At 53.8% G+C, this 22,593-nt stretch overlaps 1 protein-coding gene across 3 annotated transcripts in view; it reads right to left on the bottom strand.

Moving 5' to 3' along the window:
* Nucleotides 1-1,201: 1,201 nt before the first annotated feature.
* The window catches only part of Col26a1 (collagen type XXVI alpha 1 chain), a 146,979-nt gene continuing 125,587 nt past the window's right edge, over nucleotides 1,202-22,593 (bottom strand). For 2 of the 3 annotated variants that reach the window (XM_052754030.1, XM_052754032.1), the window contains exons 5-13: nucleotides 17,822-17,978; nucleotides 14,791-14,889; nucleotides 14,049-14,201; nucleotides 11,252-11,335; nucleotides 9,066-9,118; nucleotides 8,132-8,167; nucleotides 6,880-6,930; nucleotides 3,573-3,657; nucleotides 1,202-2,652 (exon numbers count right to left, since the gene is read on the bottom strand). In XM_052754030.1, the coding sequence (XP_052609990.1) occupies nucleotides 2,492-2,652; nucleotides 3,573-3,657; nucleotides 6,880-6,930; nucleotides 8,132-8,167; nucleotides 9,066-9,118; nucleotides 11,252-11,335; nucleotides 14,049-14,201; nucleotides 14,791-14,889; nucleotides 17,822-17,978 (879 nt within the window). In that variant the 3' untranslated portion in view covers nucleotides 1,202-2,491. Of the gene's footprint in view, nucleotides 2,653-3,572; nucleotides 3,658-6,879; nucleotides 6,931-8,131; nucleotides 8,168-9,065; nucleotides 9,119-11,251; nucleotides 11,336-14,048; nucleotides 14,202-14,790; nucleotides 14,890-17,821; nucleotides 17,979-21,618; nucleotides 22,002-22,593 lie in introns of those variants that run through there. The other variant, XM_052754033.1, reaches the window with a different exon arrangement.

Genomic DNA, 22,593 nt, shown 5'->3' on the forward strand with positions numbered 1-22,593 from the left:
AGATGTCAGCAACCAGTTGAGTGGCAGGCGACTGCTAAGCGGCCAGTCACAGGGGTTGGACAAGTGAGAGGTCCTGGGAGGAAGAAGTTAGCAGTCAGCAGAGGCTGTGCGGCTGGGGACAGAATGAAAGAAGGTAACAGAGGAGGAACACGCCGCATGTGTGGCCCAGAGGGACCAGCATCCTGCCTCTGTGACACTCCTGTTCCTGTCCCGAGGGTCCTCTTAGGTCCTGGCGTCTTACAGAAGTCCCTACAATCCTATCTTCTTGATCCCTTCCAAACATCTCCTTGTTCCCTGTCTTGTGACAACAGTCTTTGCGCCTGGTCTACTGAGCAAGTTCCAGGACAGGCTCCAAAGCTACACAGAGAAACCCTGTCTCAAAAAAAGAAAAAAAAAAAAATTGAGGTACTTGGTAAGCCATATAGAAGATGACCACACTGTCGGTGCCTTGTTTGTTCAGGAGCAGTGACCAGTTAATCAACCCCAGGTCCCCGGCATCCTGGAGGAGACCCCCGTGACCCTCCTTCAGTGCTGAGGATGCTGGGCACACCGTTGTCACTCAGCTGGAGAGGGAGGGCTCGCGTGTCCCCGCTGTCTACCTCAGCACACACGACAGGCTCCTCAGCTTCCCCCGCCAGCCCGCGCCTGGAAAGGTATTTAGTTTGCCTTTTACAATGTGTTTGTATGTGCACATGTGTGTGGCTAACTGCAGAGGCCAGAAGAGGGCATTCGATACCCTGGAGCTGGAGTTTCAAATGGTTATGGGCGGTCCAACATGGGTGCCACACATGGACCTTGGATCCTCTTGCAAGAACGGGAAGCCTTCTTAACCGCTGAGCCATCCCTCCAGCCCCGTCTTAAAATACAGATGCATTTATTCATTTGTGCATAGGGGTGCACATGCTGAGGTCAGAGGACAACTTGCAGGAGTCAGTTCTCTCCTGCCATGTGGGTCCTGGGGATTGTACTCAAGTCATCAGGATTGACGGTAAGCGCTTATACTACCAAGCCACCTCACCGACTCCAAGCAGCCACTTCGGAGGGGTACCTTCCTTCCCTATTCGAGCTGCTTTCTTGTGTTCCTCTGCCTCAGAAACCTTAAAGTCACCCCGAAGCCGGCCACAGTCGTTCATCAGTTCTCTGGCATGAATTAGCCGGGTGCAGTCCAGCCTCCCCCACAGCTGCCAAGTCACAGAAGGGCCAGAGTGGGGAGAGCACCTTTATTTGAAATAACATCACAGGTCTCAGATCACATCTTGGTAGAGACAGAGAATAGCCCAGGAATAGCCAACGGGGTCCAGGGGGACAAGGTTACAACCTTGCATCAGCACCAAGAGCTTTAGGGATGCTTGCTACTGCCAAGCGGGGAGACATACACGAGGGTGGTACCAGCCCTTTCTGCTCTCTGAGTGTAAGGGTTGTGGCCGGGAGAAGAGCACCAGGGTAGGTGGGTCATAAGAGGCCAAGCACCAGTCAGAGAGGCCTTCAGAGCTGTGCACCAGCTCTGCTGTGGAACCTGCCAGGACCCCAGCCCCAAGGTGTGGGGGCATGGCCTCTAGCAAGCCTAGGACATGGGTAGTTTGATTCTCCGTTGAGGGGACACGGACTTCCATTGTTCCACCAAAGCAGAAGGCTCTAGAGATGTCCATAAAAGACTCAGGGTGACAGAGGCTGTAGGTCCTCTCCTGGATGGACGGTCCCATCAAATGCTCCCTCCTTCTCCATGGGGGAAGACAAGTGGGGGCCAGTGGGCTCAGCAAGACTGGGAGACCATAGGGAGCTTTGCTTTCTGCTCATCTCATCCCCAAAGACCCTACTTCCTGGTCCCCAAGTCCACTCTGGAAGCTGTCTCCCTGTCCCCAGCCCTAGGAAATGACCAGAGGAAGCAAGGCAGGTCCAAAGCCCTGTAGTGCCCCTACATCTTCTCAGGCAGCCCTGCCTCCCAGCAGCCCAGCTGCCTCAGGAGTCCTCTGGGCTACACACCTCATAAAGAGGAGAAACTAGCAAGAGTTGTATGTCACGGCTTCAGCAACATGGGTTAAAATACCATATCGCACCCCCCACCCTGCCCCCACTGATATCCAAGATCTGGGTCATGTGTACTCTCCACACCTCGGTCCCCAGGCTGAGTGGGGATCACAGACCTACCTTTTAAGGGTTAAATGAGACAATATAGGGAAATCACCCTAGCTGGTCCTGGCCCCTGATGGAGCAGGGGCTCAGCCATTGAGAACTCTGGTTATTCTCCTACCTGCCATCCAGCCCACCCAGACCCGGTCTCCAGCCGGGAGTGGGAGGTGGGGGACAGGGGCAAAAGAAGGGCTCTGTCGGGGTGCTAGTCTGCACTGGGCTTTGCCCCTTGGAGGCACCATCTGTCCCCCAGGACCCCAGGCTCCCAATGTCTTTCACGATCGTCCCTGCCCGATGCCCAGTCCCGCACGGGGCGTCTTCAGGATGCAGCAGTGGTTGAGCCCCAGGGCTGGGCTTGTTCTTACTTCCCATCGCCAGCCTGGTCTGCGCTCCTCTGTGCAGGGTCCGGGCCCAGCAGGGCAGCCAGGATGCCATCAGGTTGAGGACCTCCCCGCTTCATCTTGAGGTTGGCTCTGAGGGCCGCGTCCTGCCCAGAGCCTCCCTCAGGGGAGGCCAGGGGATCTGGAAGGAGGGCAGAAGGGTTGCTCAAGACAGCCTCAGTGTACCCAGTGGCTGCTGCTACCAGAGTCTGGGTGTGTCCAGTGTGAGGAGGCAAGCAGGCTCTGTCTCGCATTCATTCACTCATTTGCTAATGCACTCACTTATTCATTCAGCAGCACACACATTCATTCACCTACTAATTTGCTTACCCATTCACTCATACAGTTCCCCATTCAGTTTTCTCTGTTCATTCATCTTTTCCATTCATTCACCCATGGAGTCATGCCACCATTCATTCATTTTCCCATTCATCCATTTTCCCATTCTTTCATTTGTGCATTCTTTCATCCACCTACTCATTCCCCTGTTCATTCCTCCCCTTCTTCATCCATTCACCTCCTTACCCCTCCTCCCATTTATTCTTCCACCAAGTCACCCTCCATTTGTTCGTTCCTCCGTTCACTACTTATCTATGCACCTGCCCACTCATTCTTTAACCCATACCAAGAGGCATGAGATCCAGACTCTGCAGAGGCACCAGCCACCCCCAGCTTCTGCAAGGAGTCCCCAGTGTATCAGGAAGACACAGGGGAAACTCCATGGGGACAAGGACGATAAGGACAAAGAGGAGGGCTCAGGATAGCTTAACCAAGGAGCACATTCTGATGTGGGCAGCAGGTAGAGGGACTGGCCTGAGCAAGACATAGAGGTGGGAGGCAGCCTGGCTTGTCCGGGTGTGGCTGGTCATCTCCTGTGAAGCCAGGGAGGGGGGCTTTGACATTGAATGTCCTTGAGCAGATGAGGGACAGATTCAGAGGGGTTTAGTGCAGGCCATCAGACAATAACATGGTGGAGTCCCTGAAGCAGGGGACCACACAGCTTTGGCAGCCCCCACGAGGGCAGTAGGTCATGGGAAAGTGGGAGGCCTGGTCGCTACTCACCGTGGACCCCAATCATGTGTTCCAGGATGAGGACCCTCTCTGCCAGGATCTTCAGGGCCTCTCGAAGCTGCTGCACACCCTCACCCTGGTGCGGATGAAAAGCCAAGTTCAGGGTCTCAGTCAGGCTGGGGTGAGGCCAGGCACAGAGGCTATGCAGACACAGTGGACATCCCTCACAGCCCTGCCTCTTTGGCAATGTCCACACCACTACAGACAGACATCAGAGCCAAGCACAGGCTGTGTACCAGGCCGGTGCTCCCAACAGGGCTCACCAACAAGCAGCTCAAAACCCAGTCAGTCAGCATCCCTGTAGTTACACAGCATGGACCGTGCTGACCGGGGCTTCAGCCCTAGACCTGATGGGCTCAAGCCTAAGTTTTTCTCCTGCCGTGGTTTCCTAAGGGCTCCTTCCCAGCATGCCCTATGATGATTTTGTTTATTTGTCAATTGATGCAAGATAGAGTTATCTGGAAAGAGTAACTTCAATTGAGACAATGCCCCCATCAGATTGGCTTGTAGGCCAGTTCATGGGGCATTTTCTTGATTAATGATTGATGTGGAAGGGCAGAGCCCACTGTGGGTGGTGCCATCCCCTAGGCAGGTGGACCTGGATTGTTTCAGAAAGCCAGTAAGCAGCATTCCTCCATAGTTTCTGCTTCAGTTTCTGCCTCTAGGTTCCTGCCTTGAGTCTCTGCCTCGACTTCCCCTGATAATGAACTGTAACCCGCAAGCTGAAATAACCCTTCCCTCTCCATGTGGCTTTGGGTCACGGTGTTTATCGCAGCAATCGAAAGCAAACTGAAACGAACAGCATGCGTTAACCACTGAGCCATCTCTCCAGCCCTGACTTGTCATATTCCTGAGAGACACAGCTCAAACTCCAACAGACCGCTACTTCCCCACACAAAAGATTATCTCAGAAAGGTCGTGCACTTAAATGTAAGAGCCCAAACCATAAAGCCTTTAGAAGGAAATGTAGGTGACAGTAATTTTAACCATGGATTAGGTGATGGTTTCTTTGATGTAGCACTTAAAATACAAACAATGACTGAGAATAAAGACAAATCGAGTGCCTTAGATGAGGTTTTTTTTTTTTCCACAACGAGGGATACTATTAGAATGAAAACTTACTCATAAAATGGAAGAAAACCGTTGCAAATATTGGGCACAGTACTGGATTGTTTCTAACCTGGAATATACGAAGAGCTCTTGCAAGCTTTGGCTTCCCCGATGACGGACTGCACCCTGAAATCCAAATGAACCCTTTCCTCCCCAAGTCGCTTGGGTCACAGTATTTATCACAGCAATAGAACTAACTCTGACTAGGACACCCACCTTCCAGAAAACACCAAGAGGCCAGAGCGCTCAACTCAGGGCCTGCAGGCAGAGAAAGCGATCCGTAACTGCCTGGACCGTCCACCTGAGAGCGTTGGCCAAGTCAGCTTTGTGGACTAGGCTGAGCCAAGCCAGAAAAAGGCTCAAGATGGCCAAACCTCCCCAGAGTGCTGGTAGGAGCTAGTGCCAGGCACATTTCCAGAACCTTCCTTCCGTGCGGCTCCGTGTGAGGAGACACCTGACTGCACCAAGGTGAGCTGCTGACCGTTGAGAAGATGGACACCAAGGCAAAGGCAAGCCAGGTGGCCAAGGGACAAGGCTGTCACCCCTGAGCTGGAGTCAGGGCGGATGTGTGTCTCTGCCTGTGGAACATGGTGGATCTGCTATTCCGCTCAGAGTCAAGGGGAGTCAAAGAGGGTCCACTAGGTGGTAAGAGTGAAGTCCCCAGTAGGAGAGAAAAGGCAGCTGTGTGCAGGGTCCGTGCCTCCCAGCTGGGGAAGGGGCTGTGGGTGGGGAGCGGGGTCTTCAGAGTCTCTGTCAGAGACCTTGACAAGCTGTCCCCTTCCCCTCCCTCCGCTCTCTCCTCTCTTCTCTCTTCCCCTTTCTTCCCTTCTCTTTTCCTTTTCCTTCCTTTTCTCCCTGCCCTTCCCCTCACCTCTCTCCCTCTCCTCTTCCCCCTTCTCCTGTCTTTCTATCTTTTCCTCTCTCATCTGATTTCCTTTTTCCTTCCCTTCCTTAGGTGCTTTGTTTTGTTCTTGTTTTTTAGACAGGGTTTCATTATGTAGCCCAGGCTAGCCTTGAACCTGTGCTCTTTCTGTCTCAGCCTCCTGAGCACCAGGATCTTCCTTTCCTTAAGTACAGCAAGAATCTTCCAAAGCTCCTCCCCCTCCCCCGTGCCCTGGCACAGCCTCACTCCTGCAGCCCAGGCCTCCTCCACCCCTGCTCCCAGCTCACTCTCCTCACACACACACACAGGAAGCCCCCAATGGTCATTTCCATTCCCAGCCTGTTTTTGTTGTCATTTGTTTTTTGATCCCCACCCCACCTCACCCTACCCTACCCCCACCTCCCATGTCTCAGGTCCCCCATGCTGGCTGAGGACAACATTGAACTTCATGCATGCTGGGCAAGTACTCTCCCAATGGAGCCACACTCCCAGCCCTGCTTTTACAGCCTCCCCTGAGGACCCCAACACCCCGGTTCCTTTTCCTCAACCTCCAAGCTCTGCTCGTCCCAGTCTCTTCTTGTTCCCATCCTCCCTCATCAGGATTTGAAGTGAAGCCCCTTCCTCCACCTGTTGTGCCTCACATCCACCAGCCCAGTACTCCTAGTTGGTGTGGTGGCTGCTCTTTGCAACTTGACGCTTAATAAGGGTCAGTGTCTTCTCCATAGGGTTGTGGTTTCCTACCAGCCACTCCTGAGAATACTCCTCCCATCCCAGCTCCCAGGGTCAGTGTCCCCAGTTGTGGCATGCCCACAGTTACAAGAGTATTCACACTGTCACCTCCTTGAGCTGAGAACTACCCGAGGACAAAGAGGGACTCTATCCTCAGCAGCCAGAACCCATCTCAGGGCTGGCCTTGGGGTCCCCAGCTTTCACCTCTAGTACATGATGTTGTGGAATAATCCTTTTGTACACTATGAAGATGTGCTGCTCTCCTTGGTTTAATAAAGAGCCAACTGGCCAATAGCTAGGCAGGGAGAGGTTAGGTGGGAGAGAAGACGGAGAGAACGCAGGGATGAAGAAGAGTGGACTTGCAAGGAGACGCGGGGAGAAGAAAGAAGAACACATCGTGCTGAAAAAAGGTGCCGCCACGTGGTGGAGCATAGATAAAAAATATGAGTTAGTTTAAGTTGTAAGAGCTAGTTAGTAACAAGCCTAAGCTATTGACCAAGCATTTATAATTAATAATAAGTCTCTGTGTGGTTATTTGGGAGCTGGCTGGTGGGACACTCTAACATACATAGTTACCTCTGCAGTGGTGGTTTTGTCCTCTTCTCCTTCCTTCACACTGGACTCACCCTAGGAAGCAAGTCTCATGGTCAAGATATTGGGTGCAATGCAAGGGCACCTCTCCACCCATGGGGACATGCAGAGACTGAAGATAGATGGTCTGGGGTGAGACAAGGGAGAGCGAGGCGTACACCAGGACATCACTTGTGCAGCCCATTATAGAGAGGTGTGTAGGATCACCTTAAGAACTGCTTCTGAAATGGGGTACTCAGGCTTGGAACCTGGGGAACTCATGTGTCAGCTCTTGTGAGTGTTCATTAAATTGCCTTCATCTCTGGGCTCTGTTTCTCTGTCTCTAAAATGGGGCCAGTAAGGCTAGCCACATAGCATATCATATACATGGCCAATGACTGCTTTGTGACTTCTAGAGGGTTGCTTAATCTCTCTGTGCCTCCATCACTCACCTCTAAAAGGTGATTAATAATAATAATACCTATCTCGTTGCTATGAAGGGGATGGAGTAGATTAATACTGAGCAGGAGCTTAAGCTAGCCTGGGTTCTAGAAGTGTTGTCAAAGCTGTTGCTGCCATTTTTCACTAGACAGAGGCACAGGAGGAGGCAATCTTTGGAGGCTGAAACTCCTGAGTTCAAAATTCCAGCTCTACTATTGTGTAGCTGTGAGATTTTGGGGAAAATTATTTAATCTCTCTGAGCCTCAGCTGCCAGTTCCAATTAATCAGTATAATAAAGCATAGTCTGGATAGGTGATAGTGAGACTTAAACACATGATGAAGGCTATGCCCCACTGTATCAGCACAGTAGGTATTCAGAAGAGATCCATCCTCCACCTCCTGATGCTGATATGAGGCTTGAACATGAAGTATCAGCTTCTTTGGTCTTGGAGACTGGAGCTGAAACCTATAAATTCTTGTGCCTGAAAAGGGCCATGGAAGCCAGCTGTCTGAGCACCAGATTCTAGGAGGTCCAAAGAACCAAAGACACCTTCCTGGTCATACAAATTAGTAATCTATAGCCCTAGGCTACAAAGTATTAATATAAAATCCTAGACAACTTGGTATATTAACCCAGGTAAGCTGTGAGTAGACCTTCCCAGGACAAGCCTCAACTTGAGACTGTACCTGGTTCCTGCCCTCCAATCCCTCTCCTAGTTGGAATAGACAAGCCTATGTTTGGGGACACTATAGGACTGCACACAGACATGGCTCCCAATTTCCCAGTGCCCAGCCCACTGGCTCAGCTCATACTTACAGATGGCCTTGCCACAACCTGCTCATCCACCAGTCCCTGGAAAAGAAAAAGGGCAGTGGAGCTCTCCTGCCTTTGATGTTTTCTGCCTCTGGCTCCACCTGTGCTGGGTCTCAGTAAAAGAGGAAGCTGGAAGTTCAAACTTGGAACCTGACTGGGTCTGTAACTCCACCCATAGCAGAAGTCTGACACTGAGCCTTGGGCAAGCCTTTGGTCTAATCTCTTGTACAGTGAAGCAATTCCAAGCATGGGTATCATGCAGAGGGGAGAAACAGGTGACTTTGCACTTGGGCAGAAATACCTACAAGTGACTGAGGCAGGAGGATGGTCTTATAAGTGCCAATCCAGAGTTTATATGTGCTGAACCCAGGGCTTACATATGCAGCTATTTCCAGCTGCTCACAAAGCACTTCTTAACCTTTTACCAAGTGGGGACCCTAGCTCCCACCCTCACACAGTGAACCAGAGGGACCTTCTAGAAATGCAAACAATAGCATGAGAAATTACTCCCAACTCACTCAGTTCCATCTATATGACAGAAACCTTCACAGAGGTCCACAATAATACCCAGACACCTCACCTAGTCTCACATCCCATTATCCTTTCACTCTCAGCCTTGTCGCCAGATCAGGGCAGCAGCACTTGTACTCCCGCTCTCTAAACTGATGGACCACATGGCTGGAGAGGCAGAGCAACCCTAGAGTTTGGGACTGCCCAGTCAGGCTTAGGACCTTACTCCTTCTCCAATAGGTGATCCCCAGGGAAGAAACAAGGGTTCAGGCATCGCTGGGTGACCTGATGAGAATGTCTATGTGGCTTCCAGCAACATCTAAGCTCTCTGGGACTCAGCTCATCAAAAAGATGGGAGTGGTACCACACTGGAACATTTACACCCCAGACTATCCCTATACTACCCTAGAAATGGCTGAGTCCTTACCTGGGATCCAGGTGCTCCTGGAGGTCCTGGGGGGCCATGTGGTCCTGGGGGACCTGTGGGTAGAGTCATTGATGAACACTTGAGGCCAGGAAAAGCTCACTGCTCCCCATCAGATCTGAACAGGGACATTCCCAGCATCCTGAGCTTGCCCTGGGCCTTCCCCCACTGGTAGCAAACGAAAGTTTGATGAATGAATATCAGAGAAGATCCAGATTCTCAAGACTCCCCCACCCTTCAGATCTCAGAGGCCCACCTTCATCTACCCATCTCCTTCCCATTTCTAAACTACATGGTCACCCCAATTCTGAGACCTGAAGACAGAGCAGGGAGCTAATCCACAATGTCCCAGCCCAGCCTGTCAGTCTCCTGCCAATTTGGAAACCTAGAACCAGCCCCTCTGACATCCCCCCAACCATTTTGCCTTGGTTACCATGAGCACCCACCATGCCCATCCAAACCACACATTTAGAAGCACTCTGCTGGGATCTCTGATGGCCCCCACTCTGGATAGACTTGATTGATAACTTGACAGTCTAGCGTCATCTGAGAGGAGATGCCCAAGTTGAAGGATTGCCCAAATTAGAATAGTGTGTGGGCATGTCTAGGAGGCTGTCTTGATCGTAGTTAACAGGAGAGCCAGGCCCACTGTGGGCAGCACCACCCCCTAGGCAGGTGGTCCTGGCTGGACAAGCTTGAGTCTGTGAGTGAACTGGCGTTGCAGCTTCAGGTCCCCGCCCTGACTTCCCTCAATGGCAGACTGTGACCCATAAGCTGAAACAAACCTTGTCCTCTCCTAAGCTGCTTTTGGCCATGGTGTTGGTCACAGCAACTGGATAGAAACGGCAACACCCCAAGTCTCCAGTCAGGCCCTCTTCGCCCTCACCCCATGGATACCCTTCTGGAAAGTTCCACCGTTGTTGTTTCTTCCCATCAATTGAGCAAACTCCCTATTATTCGTTCCTGGTTCTCTTAGGCAGCGCTGGCTAAGAAGAGCCTACAGGACCTTCTCCCCTTCATTATCCTCATATCTCTTTGGTGCGGGCCAGTCCCTGCTCATGGCCATCACGGGTTCCACGCCTGTTTCCCCCAACAGCCCAGGGAATGTCCAGAGGACCAGACTTTCAGTCCTCTTCCCTGCACAGACTTAACACGTCCCAAGACTCAGGGAACCCTCATCAGAGTGTGCCAATGTGGCCACTCTTAGGAGTAGCCATCCCAGGCTGCAGTCCAGTTATAAAACAAACACCACCCCTGCATCCCAAGCATGCCAGAGGTGTGGCATGGCACCTGGAAGTCCTCAGTACCCCACAAATCTGCTGCCTCATCTCTCTCAAATACAGCCTTCTGTATGAACCCCATTCATCTCCTTTTCAAATCTGTCTCTCACCATTGCTTTCTTCCATTCTACAGAAGCATGGGGAGGGAACTCAGATCCTTGTGCACTCAGCCCCTGTCCCCAGAACAGAGGTAAGCAGCGAGGCAGCGGTCACCTGCATTGTGTCAGCTCGCTTATGGAATCCGTGGAGCATGACCTGTGAGCCTCTGTGTACACAGAGGGCCTAGGAGGGATGGGAAATCCCCAGTCTCTCTCCTCCCATAGGGATCTTGTTTTTGCTGCCCACTGTACATCTGCAACACACCCCACGCCAAGGTCCTCAGCTCCCTCTGCTGCCCTAGTCTGCCCCTCGTCTGGGCTTGTACGGACCCTGGTGCACCTCACACTGTGGTTCACACAAAGACAACCGGGGACCACTTCATTCAGACATCTGTTCTAGTTGACTCGTTCAGGGCAGATGTGTCCAGTTGTCTCAGGGTGGGGGGCCTCAGGTCCAACTGGAAACCATAGACTGCCCAACTGGCCTTCAGTTTCCCCAGGACCCCTGGGCTTAGGGCTAAGGGTGAAACTAGGCTGAGTGCTTGACTGGGTTGGTTCCTAGCACTGCATAAACCAGGCATGCTGGGGGCACTTCTGCAACCCCAGAACTTGGGAGCTGGAGGCAGGAGGACCAGAAGTCGAAGGGTTATCCTTGGCTATAAGAGTAAATGGGAGGCCGGCCTGGGCTACATGCTACTCTGTGTCAATAAATGAATGAATGAATAAATAAATCAATAAATGAATAAATAAAGTAGGAAAAAAGACCTTTGTGCTCCAGATAAGCCCAAGAAGGAATCTTCAGTCTACTCACCAGGGGGACCAGGGGGACCTCGGGGACCTGGGACCCCAGTCAGCACCGTGTCAACAACAGCAGGGTTCAGCTGGGTGTCTCCATCTGCAGAGACAGTCACGTGATCAATAATCAGTTGGGATAGAGGTGGCCAATCTGGAGGCTGAGTCTGAGGAACCAGGGGGCTCCCCAGAGCTGAGTGCAGCACCCTCACCCTGTGTGCGAATGGACACTCTGCACTTCCTGCTCAGAAGTAGTCAGGGTAAGGGGTGGAGAGGTGGATCAGTGGTTAGAGCACCTGCCACACAAGCTTGAAGATCTGAGTTGGAACCCCCAGCACCCACATACCACAGCTGAGAGTGCTAGCATCTCCCTGCAATGCCTACGCTGGGGCCTGGGAGCACCAGGCTTGCTGGTCACCAGTCGGCACACCCCAGGCTAGTAGGAGACCCTGTCTCAAATAATGAAAAGCAGCGGTGGAAGACACTCGATGTCAGCCTTTAGCCTTTACACACACAGGCACACACCTGCACACACACACACACACACACACACACACACACAGGCACACACCTGCACGCGCACACACACACAGGCACACACCTGCACACACACACACACGCACATGCACACACGCACACACACGCACACACACACACACGCACGCACACACACACGCACATGCACACACACGCACACACCTGCACGCGCGCACACACACACGCACACGCACACACACACACACACGCACACACACACACAGAGGCACCCACCTGCACACACACACGCACACACACGCACACACACGCGTGTGCGCGTGCATCAGGGTGGATCCTCTGCTGGACTCCTCATGGCTTAGGGACACACTTTAGTGGCCATTAAGATCACTGCCCACTCCTCAGCACCGTCTGCCTTTTCCCTAACTAGGGACATTTCTTCAAGGAAGCCCAGGCTGCAGTCGAAGTCAGAACTGACCCCTGTCCCACCTGGCACCCTCTGAATGCACCTAGACTCCCATCCTGCCTGGGGGACAAACCCAGGGACCGTGTCCTTCAGTATCCAGAGTGGTTCCCTTAGCATGGCCACCTGGCTGGAAACTGGAAACCGAGGCCCGGATTCAGGAGCAGTTATCAGTGCTCCGGTTTGTGTTATGTGTGGGGGCTGAGCAGGGGTCTCCCCTACTCCATTCCTATCACTGCTAACAAGAACTCCATACCCACGCTGTCAATCAGGTTACCTCCCATCCACTTCTTCAACATTTCATTTTGAGGGCTGGCAAGGTGGCTCAGAGGGTAAAGGCACTTGCCACCAAGCCTGATGACCAGAGTTTGATCCCCAGGACCCACATGGTGGAGAAAACCGACATCCACAAGCTGTCTTCTGACCTCTGCATGTGAACTATGGCATGCTCCTCCCGATAGAAAAATAAGTATAATAAATTTACTTTAGTTTACTCTTCTTTTGATGCAATTGTTTATTTATTTATGGGGTACTAGAGATTGAATCCCAAGCCTCATGCATACTACATAGGTGCTCTACCACTGAGCCACACCCCAGCCCCTCACTGGGGGATTCTAGGCAGGTGCTCTACCACTGAGCCACACCCCAGCCCCTCACTAGGGGATTCTAGACAGGTGCTCTACCACTGAGCGACACCCCAGCCCCTCACTGGGGGATTCTAGGCAGGTGCTCTACCACTGAGCCACACCCCAGCCCCTCACTGGGAGATTCTAGGCAGGGGCTCTACCACTGAGCCACACCCCAGCCCCTCACTAGGGGATTCTAGACAGGGGCTCTACTGCTGAGCCACACCCCAGCCCCTCACTGGGGGATTCTAGGCAGGTGCTCTACCACTGAGCCACACTCCAGCCCCTCACTGGGGGATTCTAGGCAGGTGCTCTACCACTGAGCCACACCCCAGCCCCTCACTGGGAGATTCTAGGCAGGGGCTCTACCACTGAGCCACACCCCAGCCCCTCACTGGGGGATTCTAGGCAGGGGCTCTGCCACTGAGCCACACCCCAGCCCTAATTTTATTTTTAAATACACTTTGATTTTTTTTCTTTTGAGACAGGGTTTCCCTGCGTAGCTCAGACAAGCCTTGAGTTTGCTACGTATTCCTGACTGGCTTAGAGCTAGCATTGATTCTCCTGCCTCAGCTTCCTCAGAGCTGGGGTTTAGGCTTGTGATATCATGAACAGCTCCTCCAAGATTTTAAAATAACCCTGGGGTTAGGGTTAGGGTTAGGGTTAGGGTTAGGGTTAGGGTTAGGGTTAGGGGTTAGGGTCAGGGCACTTTACCAAAATTGCTCCTCCTTTTTGAGTGGCAGGCTCCCTCCCTCACATCGTCCCTTAGACCCAGAATCCTTGACCCTCATGCTCTGTGTCCTCACAAAGCAGGTATTTTTTGTGCTCTGTGGCTCACAGTCACACTGTGGTCCCCGAGAGACCAAGTAGGTCTAACTTGCCACTTTTTATGCTCAGTAAATGCCTGTTGAGTGTCTTACAGTGAGGAGACATCTGGAAGGAGATGTGACAGGGGGTGGCTTTGGCAGGGTGGCCTTGCCAGCTAAGAGAGCTGATTGCAGCTGGAGGTGGCCTGTGTCAGACCTGGTGAGTTGAGCCTTGAGGCCCAGAGCAGGGTTGGAGACCCTCACCATTTTCTCAGGGGCCCCTCCTTCAGGACCAAGCCTCATTTCCTGGCTGATCCCTACCTCTGGTGGACTCCCAGCTTCCCTAGGGTCCCTAGGGGAAAGCTATTTCCCCCCAACAGACAGCTTGGCTCACCCGGTCCTCCCACCCTGGGGCCCAGTACTCACTCTCCTTGTCTGTGGGTGGCTGCAGGGAATAGAGGACGCCTTGGGGACTGCTTGGCAAGAGGCTGGGACTGCCTGCTGGGCCAGGAGGACCTGGTGGACCAGGGCGCCCCATCTCTCCAGGAAGCCCGCGTGGCCCCGGTGGCCCCAAGAGACCTACAATGGAGAGCAAAGGATTTCAGTGAGACTGACGGCGGCGGTGATGTTTCTGACAGGGGAACTAAGGCCGGGAAGGGGAGAGGACTGGCCAGGGTCATTTGGGCACTCAGTGACAGGCTTCTGGACACAGAGAGGGTTTAATTAAACCTGTCAGGGTTAACGAGAAGGCTTCCCCTTCCTGGTCCCCTGCAGAGGGGACACAAGGTCAGCAGAGGATGGACATGATAACGTTAGAAGTGGAATCAGGACTCGGGAGGAGTTTAACTCTGAAGCAAGGACCAAGGGTGGGCCAGTCCTGAGCAGAGGTTGGTGCTCTCCAGCATGCTGGGAATCATGGGATCATGGGATTCCTGAATGGCGTTCCCGGTGCTTGGAATAAACCCTTGGACCTTCTCAGCCCTACCCTACCCCCAAAAGGTCCCTGTAGATTCTTGTCCTGAGGCACCCCTGAGATTGGGGGGGAGGGTGAGAAGAGAGGGAATGAATTTGGGGCTAACAAGCAAGATTGGGGTGCACGGAATGCAACCTGTGCTCAGGTACAAAGCAAAGCACAGTCTCTTTAATTCAGGGGACAAATGTTCCTTACCTGGAGGTCCCACTGGGCCCTTCTCTCCTGTCTGGCCCCGGTCACCTTTGGAACCCGGGGGCCCAGCAGGCCCTGGTGGTCCCATCTGTCCTGGAGGTCCTGGGGGGAGAGAATAATGGGAGAACACTGTGGATTGATGCCATGGAGGCTCCAATTCTGGTCACATTGACTGTGCTCAGACGAGTTGTTGGCAGGTGCTCTACCACTGAGCCACACCCCAGCCCCTCACTGGGGGATTCTAGGCAGGTGCTCTACCACTGAGCCACACCACAGCCCCTCACTGGGGGATTCTAGGCAGGTGCTCAACCACTGAGCCACACTCCAGCCCCTCACTGGGGGATTCTAGGCAGGTGCTCTACCACTGAGCCACACCCCAGCCCCTCACTGGGGGATTCTAGGCAGGTGCTCTACCACTGAGCCACACCACAGCCCCTCACTGGGGGATTCTAGGCAGGTGCTCCACCACTGAGCCACACCCCCAGCCACCCTGGTGTACTGGTTATTAGAGGTGACAAGCTGTCTTTCCCTGTCTGTGATTCCTATAACTGCGTTTTCCTCCCTTTTACACACAGGTAAACTGATCAGCAGAGAGGCACAGGCTCCTGCTCCCGGCCACAGAGTCAGGCTACAGGTTATTTTCTCACTTCAAATCCTTCTTTCCTGCTCTCTTCTTGCTTAAGATCCAGCACGTGTGGCAACCGAGCCCAAGTTGCTCTGAAGGGTCTGCAAGGTCGGGCCTCCCCCTTGAACCACTCCCCTCTTGAAATGTTCTAGAGGCCTGAGAGGAATGTGGCGCAGGTCCAGTTATCCCAGCACTTAAGAAGCTGAGGCAGGAGAATCAAAATCTCAAGGGTAGTCTGTCGACCATAGAAACTTTGTCTCACAGTTTGGTCAGCTGAGGGCCGTGCATGTAGCTCATCATTTAAATTGCATTTGACTCTGGTCTGTGAGGAAGAGTCGGGCTTAGGGGGTGGGGTGGGAGTGTGTTCTGAAAAAGTGCGCGTTGCTGGCCAGTTCCCCAGGTCGGGGAGGAAACCCAGGAGTCACCATTAGTGGGGCATGTCTGCCACCTGCTGGCCATGGCTAGAACTTCACTTTCTCTGATGAAGTTCCAGCCAAGCCCATCATTGACTTTGGAGACAGCCAAGTAAGTAGACCTGGGGCCTGTGTCCTTGGGGGACATGGGATAGGGGGCAGAGATGAATCCTGGGGTTTGCTGGGAGAGGAGAAAGAGGGGAGCAAATCATGTGCCCAGGACTCTTGTGGGGCTATGGATCACCAGCAAACTGGTGACCTTGGGGCAGTTACTAACTTGTCTGAGGGTCGATCGATACCTCTGTGACTCTGCTGTTCTCACGCTTTGATAGAAGGTTGGAAACGACACCTAACAGCCAGGCCTGGCTGCCTGCTGCTGTAACCCCAGCACTACTGGAGTGGGGTGTCAGAGTCAAGGGGATCGTGGGGACTTGCGGGGCATCCAGCCTAGATCCAGGTTCAGTGAGAGACCCTGTCTCAAGGGAATGAGGTGGAGAATGAGAGAGGACTCCTGATGTCCTTCTGTGGACCTTGTGTGGGGACAGGGGTACACACACACACACACACACACACACACACACACACACACACGTGCACGCGCACGTGAACTAGTGACTAACACTAGTGACTAGACAGTGACCCTGTCAACCGTCTAGTTAATCCCCTCCCCCAATACACACACATACACCACGACCACAGTAAACAGCCTGAAGCCAGCATGAGCCGGTGTCCTCGTTAGCTTTAATTGTCAACTTGACACAACCATGAGTCACCTGACAAGCCAGTCTCCGCTGAGAAACTGCCTAGATACCATTGGCCTGGGGGCATGTCTGTGTGTGGGGTGGGGTGGGGGTGTCTTCATGGTTAATTGGTGTAGGAGGCTCCAGCCCACGGTGAGGTGGTGCCATCCCACGCCGGGTGGTCCTGGTCTGTGTGTGAAAACCAGGTAACCATGAGCCTGGGAGTGAGTCAACGAGCAACAGTTTCTTCATGGCTTTTTTGTTTTGTTTTTGCTTCAACTTCCTTCCCTGACTTCCCTCAGTAACGGACCGAGCTGTAAGCGGAAATAAACCCCTACATGCCGGAAGCTGCTCTTTCTTGAGATTTCTTCATCAAGCCACAGGGAAGATACCAGGACCAGCAGACATTGACAACAGCAACTGTGTTGGCCACAAATGACAGCACCCTTCGGCCACCCCCACCCGGTACCAAAGCCTGGACCTCCAGGGACAGTCTATACAGAAAGGACATTTGATTTTTGCTCTTGACAAGAAGCCAGGGATGGTGGCCCAGGTCTACGATTCCAGCACACAGAAGGCTGATGCAGGAGGATTAGGAGTTAGACAGCAGAGCTTAGAATGGATCTACAGGGCTCTATGTGTCATAGGAGCAGCGGAATACTTCCAGATTTTTCTTTTTTCTTTTTATTTATTGCCATCCTGGGGGGATGAACCCAGGGCCTCACACATACTAGGCAGATGCTCTACCACTGAGCCACACCCCAGCCCCTTCACTGGGGGATTCTAGGCAGGTGCTCTACCACTGAGCCACACCCCAGCCCCTCACTGGGGGATTCTAGGCAGGTGCTCTACCACTGAGCCACACACCAGCCCCTCAACAGGGGATTCTAGGCAGGTGCTCTCCCACTGGGACACGCCCCCAGCCCTTTTTATACTTTCAGACAGGGTTTTGCTAAGTTTCCTGGGCTGGTCTTAAATTCGCTCCATGGCTCAGGCAGACCTTAAACTTATCATCCTCCTGCTTCAGCCTCCCAGGTAGCTGGGATCACAGACCTATGCCACCAGTCCTGGCCAGATCTTCACCATTCTAAAGAAGAGTGTGAAATACTGGTGTGATGCTTAATCCACCGTATTTTTTAGTCATGAGTTCAAGTTTCAACACATTACATGAGCAAATCAGACCCAGGAGGCCAGGGCGTGGCACCCACTCTGACCTCATTCCCTGGCCCAGTTCCTCCCCTGTGGGCCCTGCTCACCAGCTGGACCTGTGGGTCTTCTCCTTCGGGGCCCTGGGTGGGCAATGGGAATGGCATCTGGCAGGAAGTCCTCATTCCAGGTTGATGGGGTGCTCTGCGGGGGTGGCAGGTCATTGTCTGGGCCTGAAGGCTGCTCAGCTGCCTCCAGCAAGAGGACCTAGCCAGAGAAGGGAGGAATTCAGGCCCTGGCCAGCAAGGACGGGGATAGATAACAGGCAAAAAAATGGGGTCTCGATACACAAGGGAGTATTATTCAATCATCAAGAAGAGTGCCATTTGCAGAGACAGCATTAGGTTATGCAAAATAAAACAAAGAAAGACAAATACTGTATATTTTCTCTCACACTCAGGCTCTCTCTCTCTCTCTCTCTCTCTCTCTCTCTCTCTCTCTCTCTCTCTCTCTCTGTATATGTGTGCATATGTCTCTGCCTCTGTCTCTCTCTCTGAGTTGAATACAATTAAAAATACATGAAAAAATACAGCACACGCTTTTAGACAACTTGGTATAAAGCGTGGGCTGGCAACATGGCTGAGCAGGTAAAGGTGCTTGCCGCCAAACCTGATGACCTGAGTTCAGTCCCTGAGACCCACATGGTCCTGCTTGTCCTCTGGCCTTCAAATGTGCACTGTGGCATGTGCATGCCCCTAACCCCATATCCACAAAGAATAATTTTTTTTTGAAAAAAATTAACAAAAATGAAAAGAAAGCTGGGCATGATGGGCACACCCAGGTCCCCAGTATTTGGGAGATGGTGACAGGAAGATTAGGCATTTAAGAATTCAAGATCAGGCCGGGCGGTGGTGGCGCACGCCTTTAATCCCAGCACTCGGGAGGCAGAGCCAGGCGGATCTCTGTGAGTTCGAGGCCAGCCTGGACTACCAAGTGAGTTCCAGGAAAGGCACCAAAGCTACACAGAGAAACCCTGTCTCAAAAACAAAAACAAAAACAAAAAAAAAAAAAAAAAGAATTCAAGGTCAGCCTGGGATACATAGGAGTTCATGGCCAGCCTGGGCTACATGAGACATTTGTGTGTGTGTGTGTGTGTGTGTGTGTGTGTGTGTGTGTGTGTGTGTGTGTGTGTTGTTGTTGTTGTTGTTGAAACGGGACAGGAACATGGGTATGCAGGGACACATGACCCTGATGGTCCCTGAGACCGAGCTGCTCATGGCGGGTTCTGCCTCTCAGCATCCTTTGGTAGGTACATCCCCGTCCATCCTCTCTCCTCCCACATCACAGTCTTTATGACTCTCAGGCAGCACTTTCTGGACCCTCCAGTCATTCCACAGCCACTCGTCACTGTGACTGAGCGACAACCAGGCTCTCCCTTCCCTGACACAGAGGGACTGTGAGGCGGGTGCTCTGCTCCCTCTCTTTGTGGTGCTCAGATTCCTTTACCGGGGAATGGTTATGGATGAATGATGGACAGAGAGATGGGTGGAGGATGGGTGGTTATACGGACGGGTGGGTGGATGGACGGGTGAGCGGGTGGGTGGATGAGTGGGTGGGTGGATGGATGGGTGGATGGATGGGTGGTTATACAGACGGGTGGGTGGATGGACGGGTGAGCAGGTGGGTGGATGAGTGGGTGGGTGGATGGATGGGTGGATGGATGGGTGGATGGACGGACAGGTGAGCGGGTGGGTGGATGGGTGGGTGGATGGACAGGTGAGCGGGTGGGTGGGGTGGATGGATGGACGGGTGCGCGGGTGGGTGGATGGACGGGTGAGCGGGTGGATGCACAGATGGGGAGATGGGTGAGTGAATGGAAAGGTGGGTGAGTAGATAGGAAGGTAGGTGGATGTGAGGAGTGGATGGGTGGGTGGGTGGATAGATATGAAAGAAGTAAGATACACGTGGCCTGTCTTGGTCCATGGCCCTTGGTACCCACCTAGCAAAACTAAAAAGAGACAGTGACTCCTCAGTACCCTCTGCCTTTCCCTCTCCCCTCAAAGAAGGCAGGGGTCGAAGATGGCAAAGACTGGGAGCCTACGTCTGAAACTATTTCCCTTAATTCACGTTTTCAAGTAACATATGAAAACGCCATCATAAAACCCATAACTTTAGTGCTGACTTTTAAAGGGTTATTTTTATTTTATGTATGTGAATATTTTTCCTGCATGTATGTCTGTGCGCCATGTGTTTGCCTGGTGCCCACGGAGGTCACAACAGGGTATCAGATCCCCTGTTACTGGAGTTATGGAAGGCTGTGAGCCATCATGTGGGTGCCGGGATCCAAACCTGGGTCCTCAGAAAGAGCACCAAGTGCTCTTAACTTCTGAGCTATTTCTCCAGCCCTTTTATGTGCTGATTAAAATAATAATAATAATAATAGTAATAATAAAAATTAAAATTAAAATGTCCCAAACCTAGTGACTCCTAGCTGTTTCTGAAATTTCCAGCAGAGGGCGCTGTGTGCCTGAGCTAGACACAGGGCAACCAGGGCTGGGGTGGTCTAGTCTGGAGTCTGGTGGGTCCAACCTAGGGCAGAGGGGTACACCTGGGAACCCTGTTACTCCCACTGATGCCGACAATCAAAGGGACAAACAGCTCACTGGGGCTTCGGCTAGCCTGAGGTTTCACGGGAGTTGTGCCTTTCCAGGCCGGCTACCTGGGACCCCTCTCCACCCGGCGCCAGGACCATTCCTCCACGCCACTCTCTTTGATCCCTGAGCCAGGAAAAGCCTGTGCATCCTCCTCCTCCTCCTCACACATGAACCGGAAACAGAGGCCCAGAGACTGAGCTTAACTCCTTTGAGGTCACCCAGCAAGCAACTGGTCAGACCAAGGCCTTGGATCTCCTGATCCCAACCCCCGACCCCCCGCCGCCCCATCCCCCGACCCCCCGCCGCCCCATCCCCCCACCCCCGCCTCCCCATCCCCCCACCCCCGCCGCCCCATCCCCCCACCCCCCGCCGCCCCATCCCCCCACCCCCGCCGCCCCATCCCCCCACCCCCCGCCTCCCCATCCCCCCACCCCCGCCGCCCCATCCCCCCACCCCCGACGTCCCATCCCCCCACCCCCCGCCGCCCCATCCCCCCACCCCCCGCCGCCCCATCCCCCCACCCCCGCCGCCCCATCCCCCCACCCCCGCCGCCCCATCCCCCCACCCCCGCCGCCCCATCCCCCCCACCCCCGCCGCCCCATCCCCCCACCCCCCGCCGCCCCATCCCCCCACCCCCGCCTCCCCATCCCCCCACCCCCACCTCCCCAACCCCCGACCCCCGCCTCCCCATCCCCCCACCACCCCCGCCGCCCCATCCCCCCCCCCCCGCCGCCCCATCCCCCCACCCCCCGCCGCCCCAACCCCCCACCCCCCGCCGCCCCATAACCCTCACGACAAAGGGAAAGTTCTGACTCCTGCTTGAGCCTGGGGGCGTCCCAGAACTCTGTGCTGCAGAGGTGAGGGGGGAGTAACGGAAGGAATGTGTGTGTGTGTGTGTGTGTGACATGAGACAAGTGACTCGGGGCAGTGGACATGAACACGGGGTGACAGGAACCTCGTAGCCTGAAGCCCCAAGGGGGATTTTTGCCTGGCTACTGAGAACACAAAGTTGTCCATCAAACAAGGGCAGGCCCAGGGTGCCGTTGACAAGTAATTGGGGTGCACTATATCCCAGCATCCCCCAGGGCCCTAGAGATGAGCAAGGGGACAGTCTCAGGTACATGAAACTGAAGCAGGGTCATGTGAGAGGATGAGAATGTATTGGGGGGGATGGAGAGACGGGGGGACCAGGACAAACAGCAAGCCAGAGGGCCCCAGGAAGACGTGTCCACCGTATGTCGAGGAGGACTGACCCTGATGCTTTTTCCTGCTAAATTCCGGGCGTCTTCAAAGGGAACTGCCACCAGCTCTTTACCTCGGCACGAAATGCTTGGCTGACTCTTTCTGGATACGTTCACCACGGCCCACAGAGCCGGTGAACCCAGGCAGAGTTGCCCCGGCCTCAGCCTGAGCCCCCGCACTCCTGGCTTGGCAGGGCTGACCTCCCGGGGGGAAGAAATTCCATCTGCGCCCCGACTGGGCTTAACAGGTCTGACACGGAACACAGTCCAAGAAAGGCAGACCATGGGCTGGTGGGAGGGCTCCGGGGGGGGCAAAGGCGCTTGCAGCGAAGCCTGCCGACCTGCGTTTGACCCCCAAGATCCACGTGGTGGAAAGAGAGAAGCGACTTCTGCAAGTTGTCCTCTGCTTGCACACACACACACACACACACACACACACACACACACACACACACACACACACACACTGTGGCATGCGTACCTGCACTCAGGAGCATGCGCATCAGTCCATCAAGAAAAAGTAAAGATAGAAGAGAGAGAGGGAGGCAGGGAGGGAGGAGGGAGAGAGAGAGACAGAAAGAAAGGAGAGAGAGAGAGAGCCAGACTACCGATCTTCTGAGACAGTGACCCGATGGCGTCATCACAGCCAGGGCCCCACCCTCCTCCATCAGAGACCCGAATGCTGGGACTGTGTAACTTTCACTCCTTGGGGTTCCCTCCCAGTCCTTGTGGGTTGTGGAGCGGGAATGGGAAAAAGAGAGGACGGAATACGGAAGAGGAGCCGGGGCCCTGCTGGCCTCTTGCCCATCACCCTGCCCAGGATGAGAGGAGCCACACCCTAACCGGCCACCTGTCCCTCAACTGTCCCTTCATACCTTGCTCTTGAGTGTGGCCCAGAGAGGGAAACACCATTAGCCGTCAATTATGACAGTCTCTTTCTGCTTGCTCGGGTGTGACTTCCTGGCTGGTGACCCCTGGGTGATTCCA

The sequence above is a fragment of the Peromyscus californicus genome, unplaced genomic scaffold (genome assembly GCF_007827085.1).
Source record: "Peromyscus californicus insignis strain IS unplaced genomic scaffold, ASM782708v3 Scaffold_2__1_contigs__length_46816999, whole genome shotgun sequence".
NCBI lineage: Eukaryota > Metazoa > Chordata > Mammalia > Rodentia > Cricetidae > Peromyscus > Peromyscus californicus.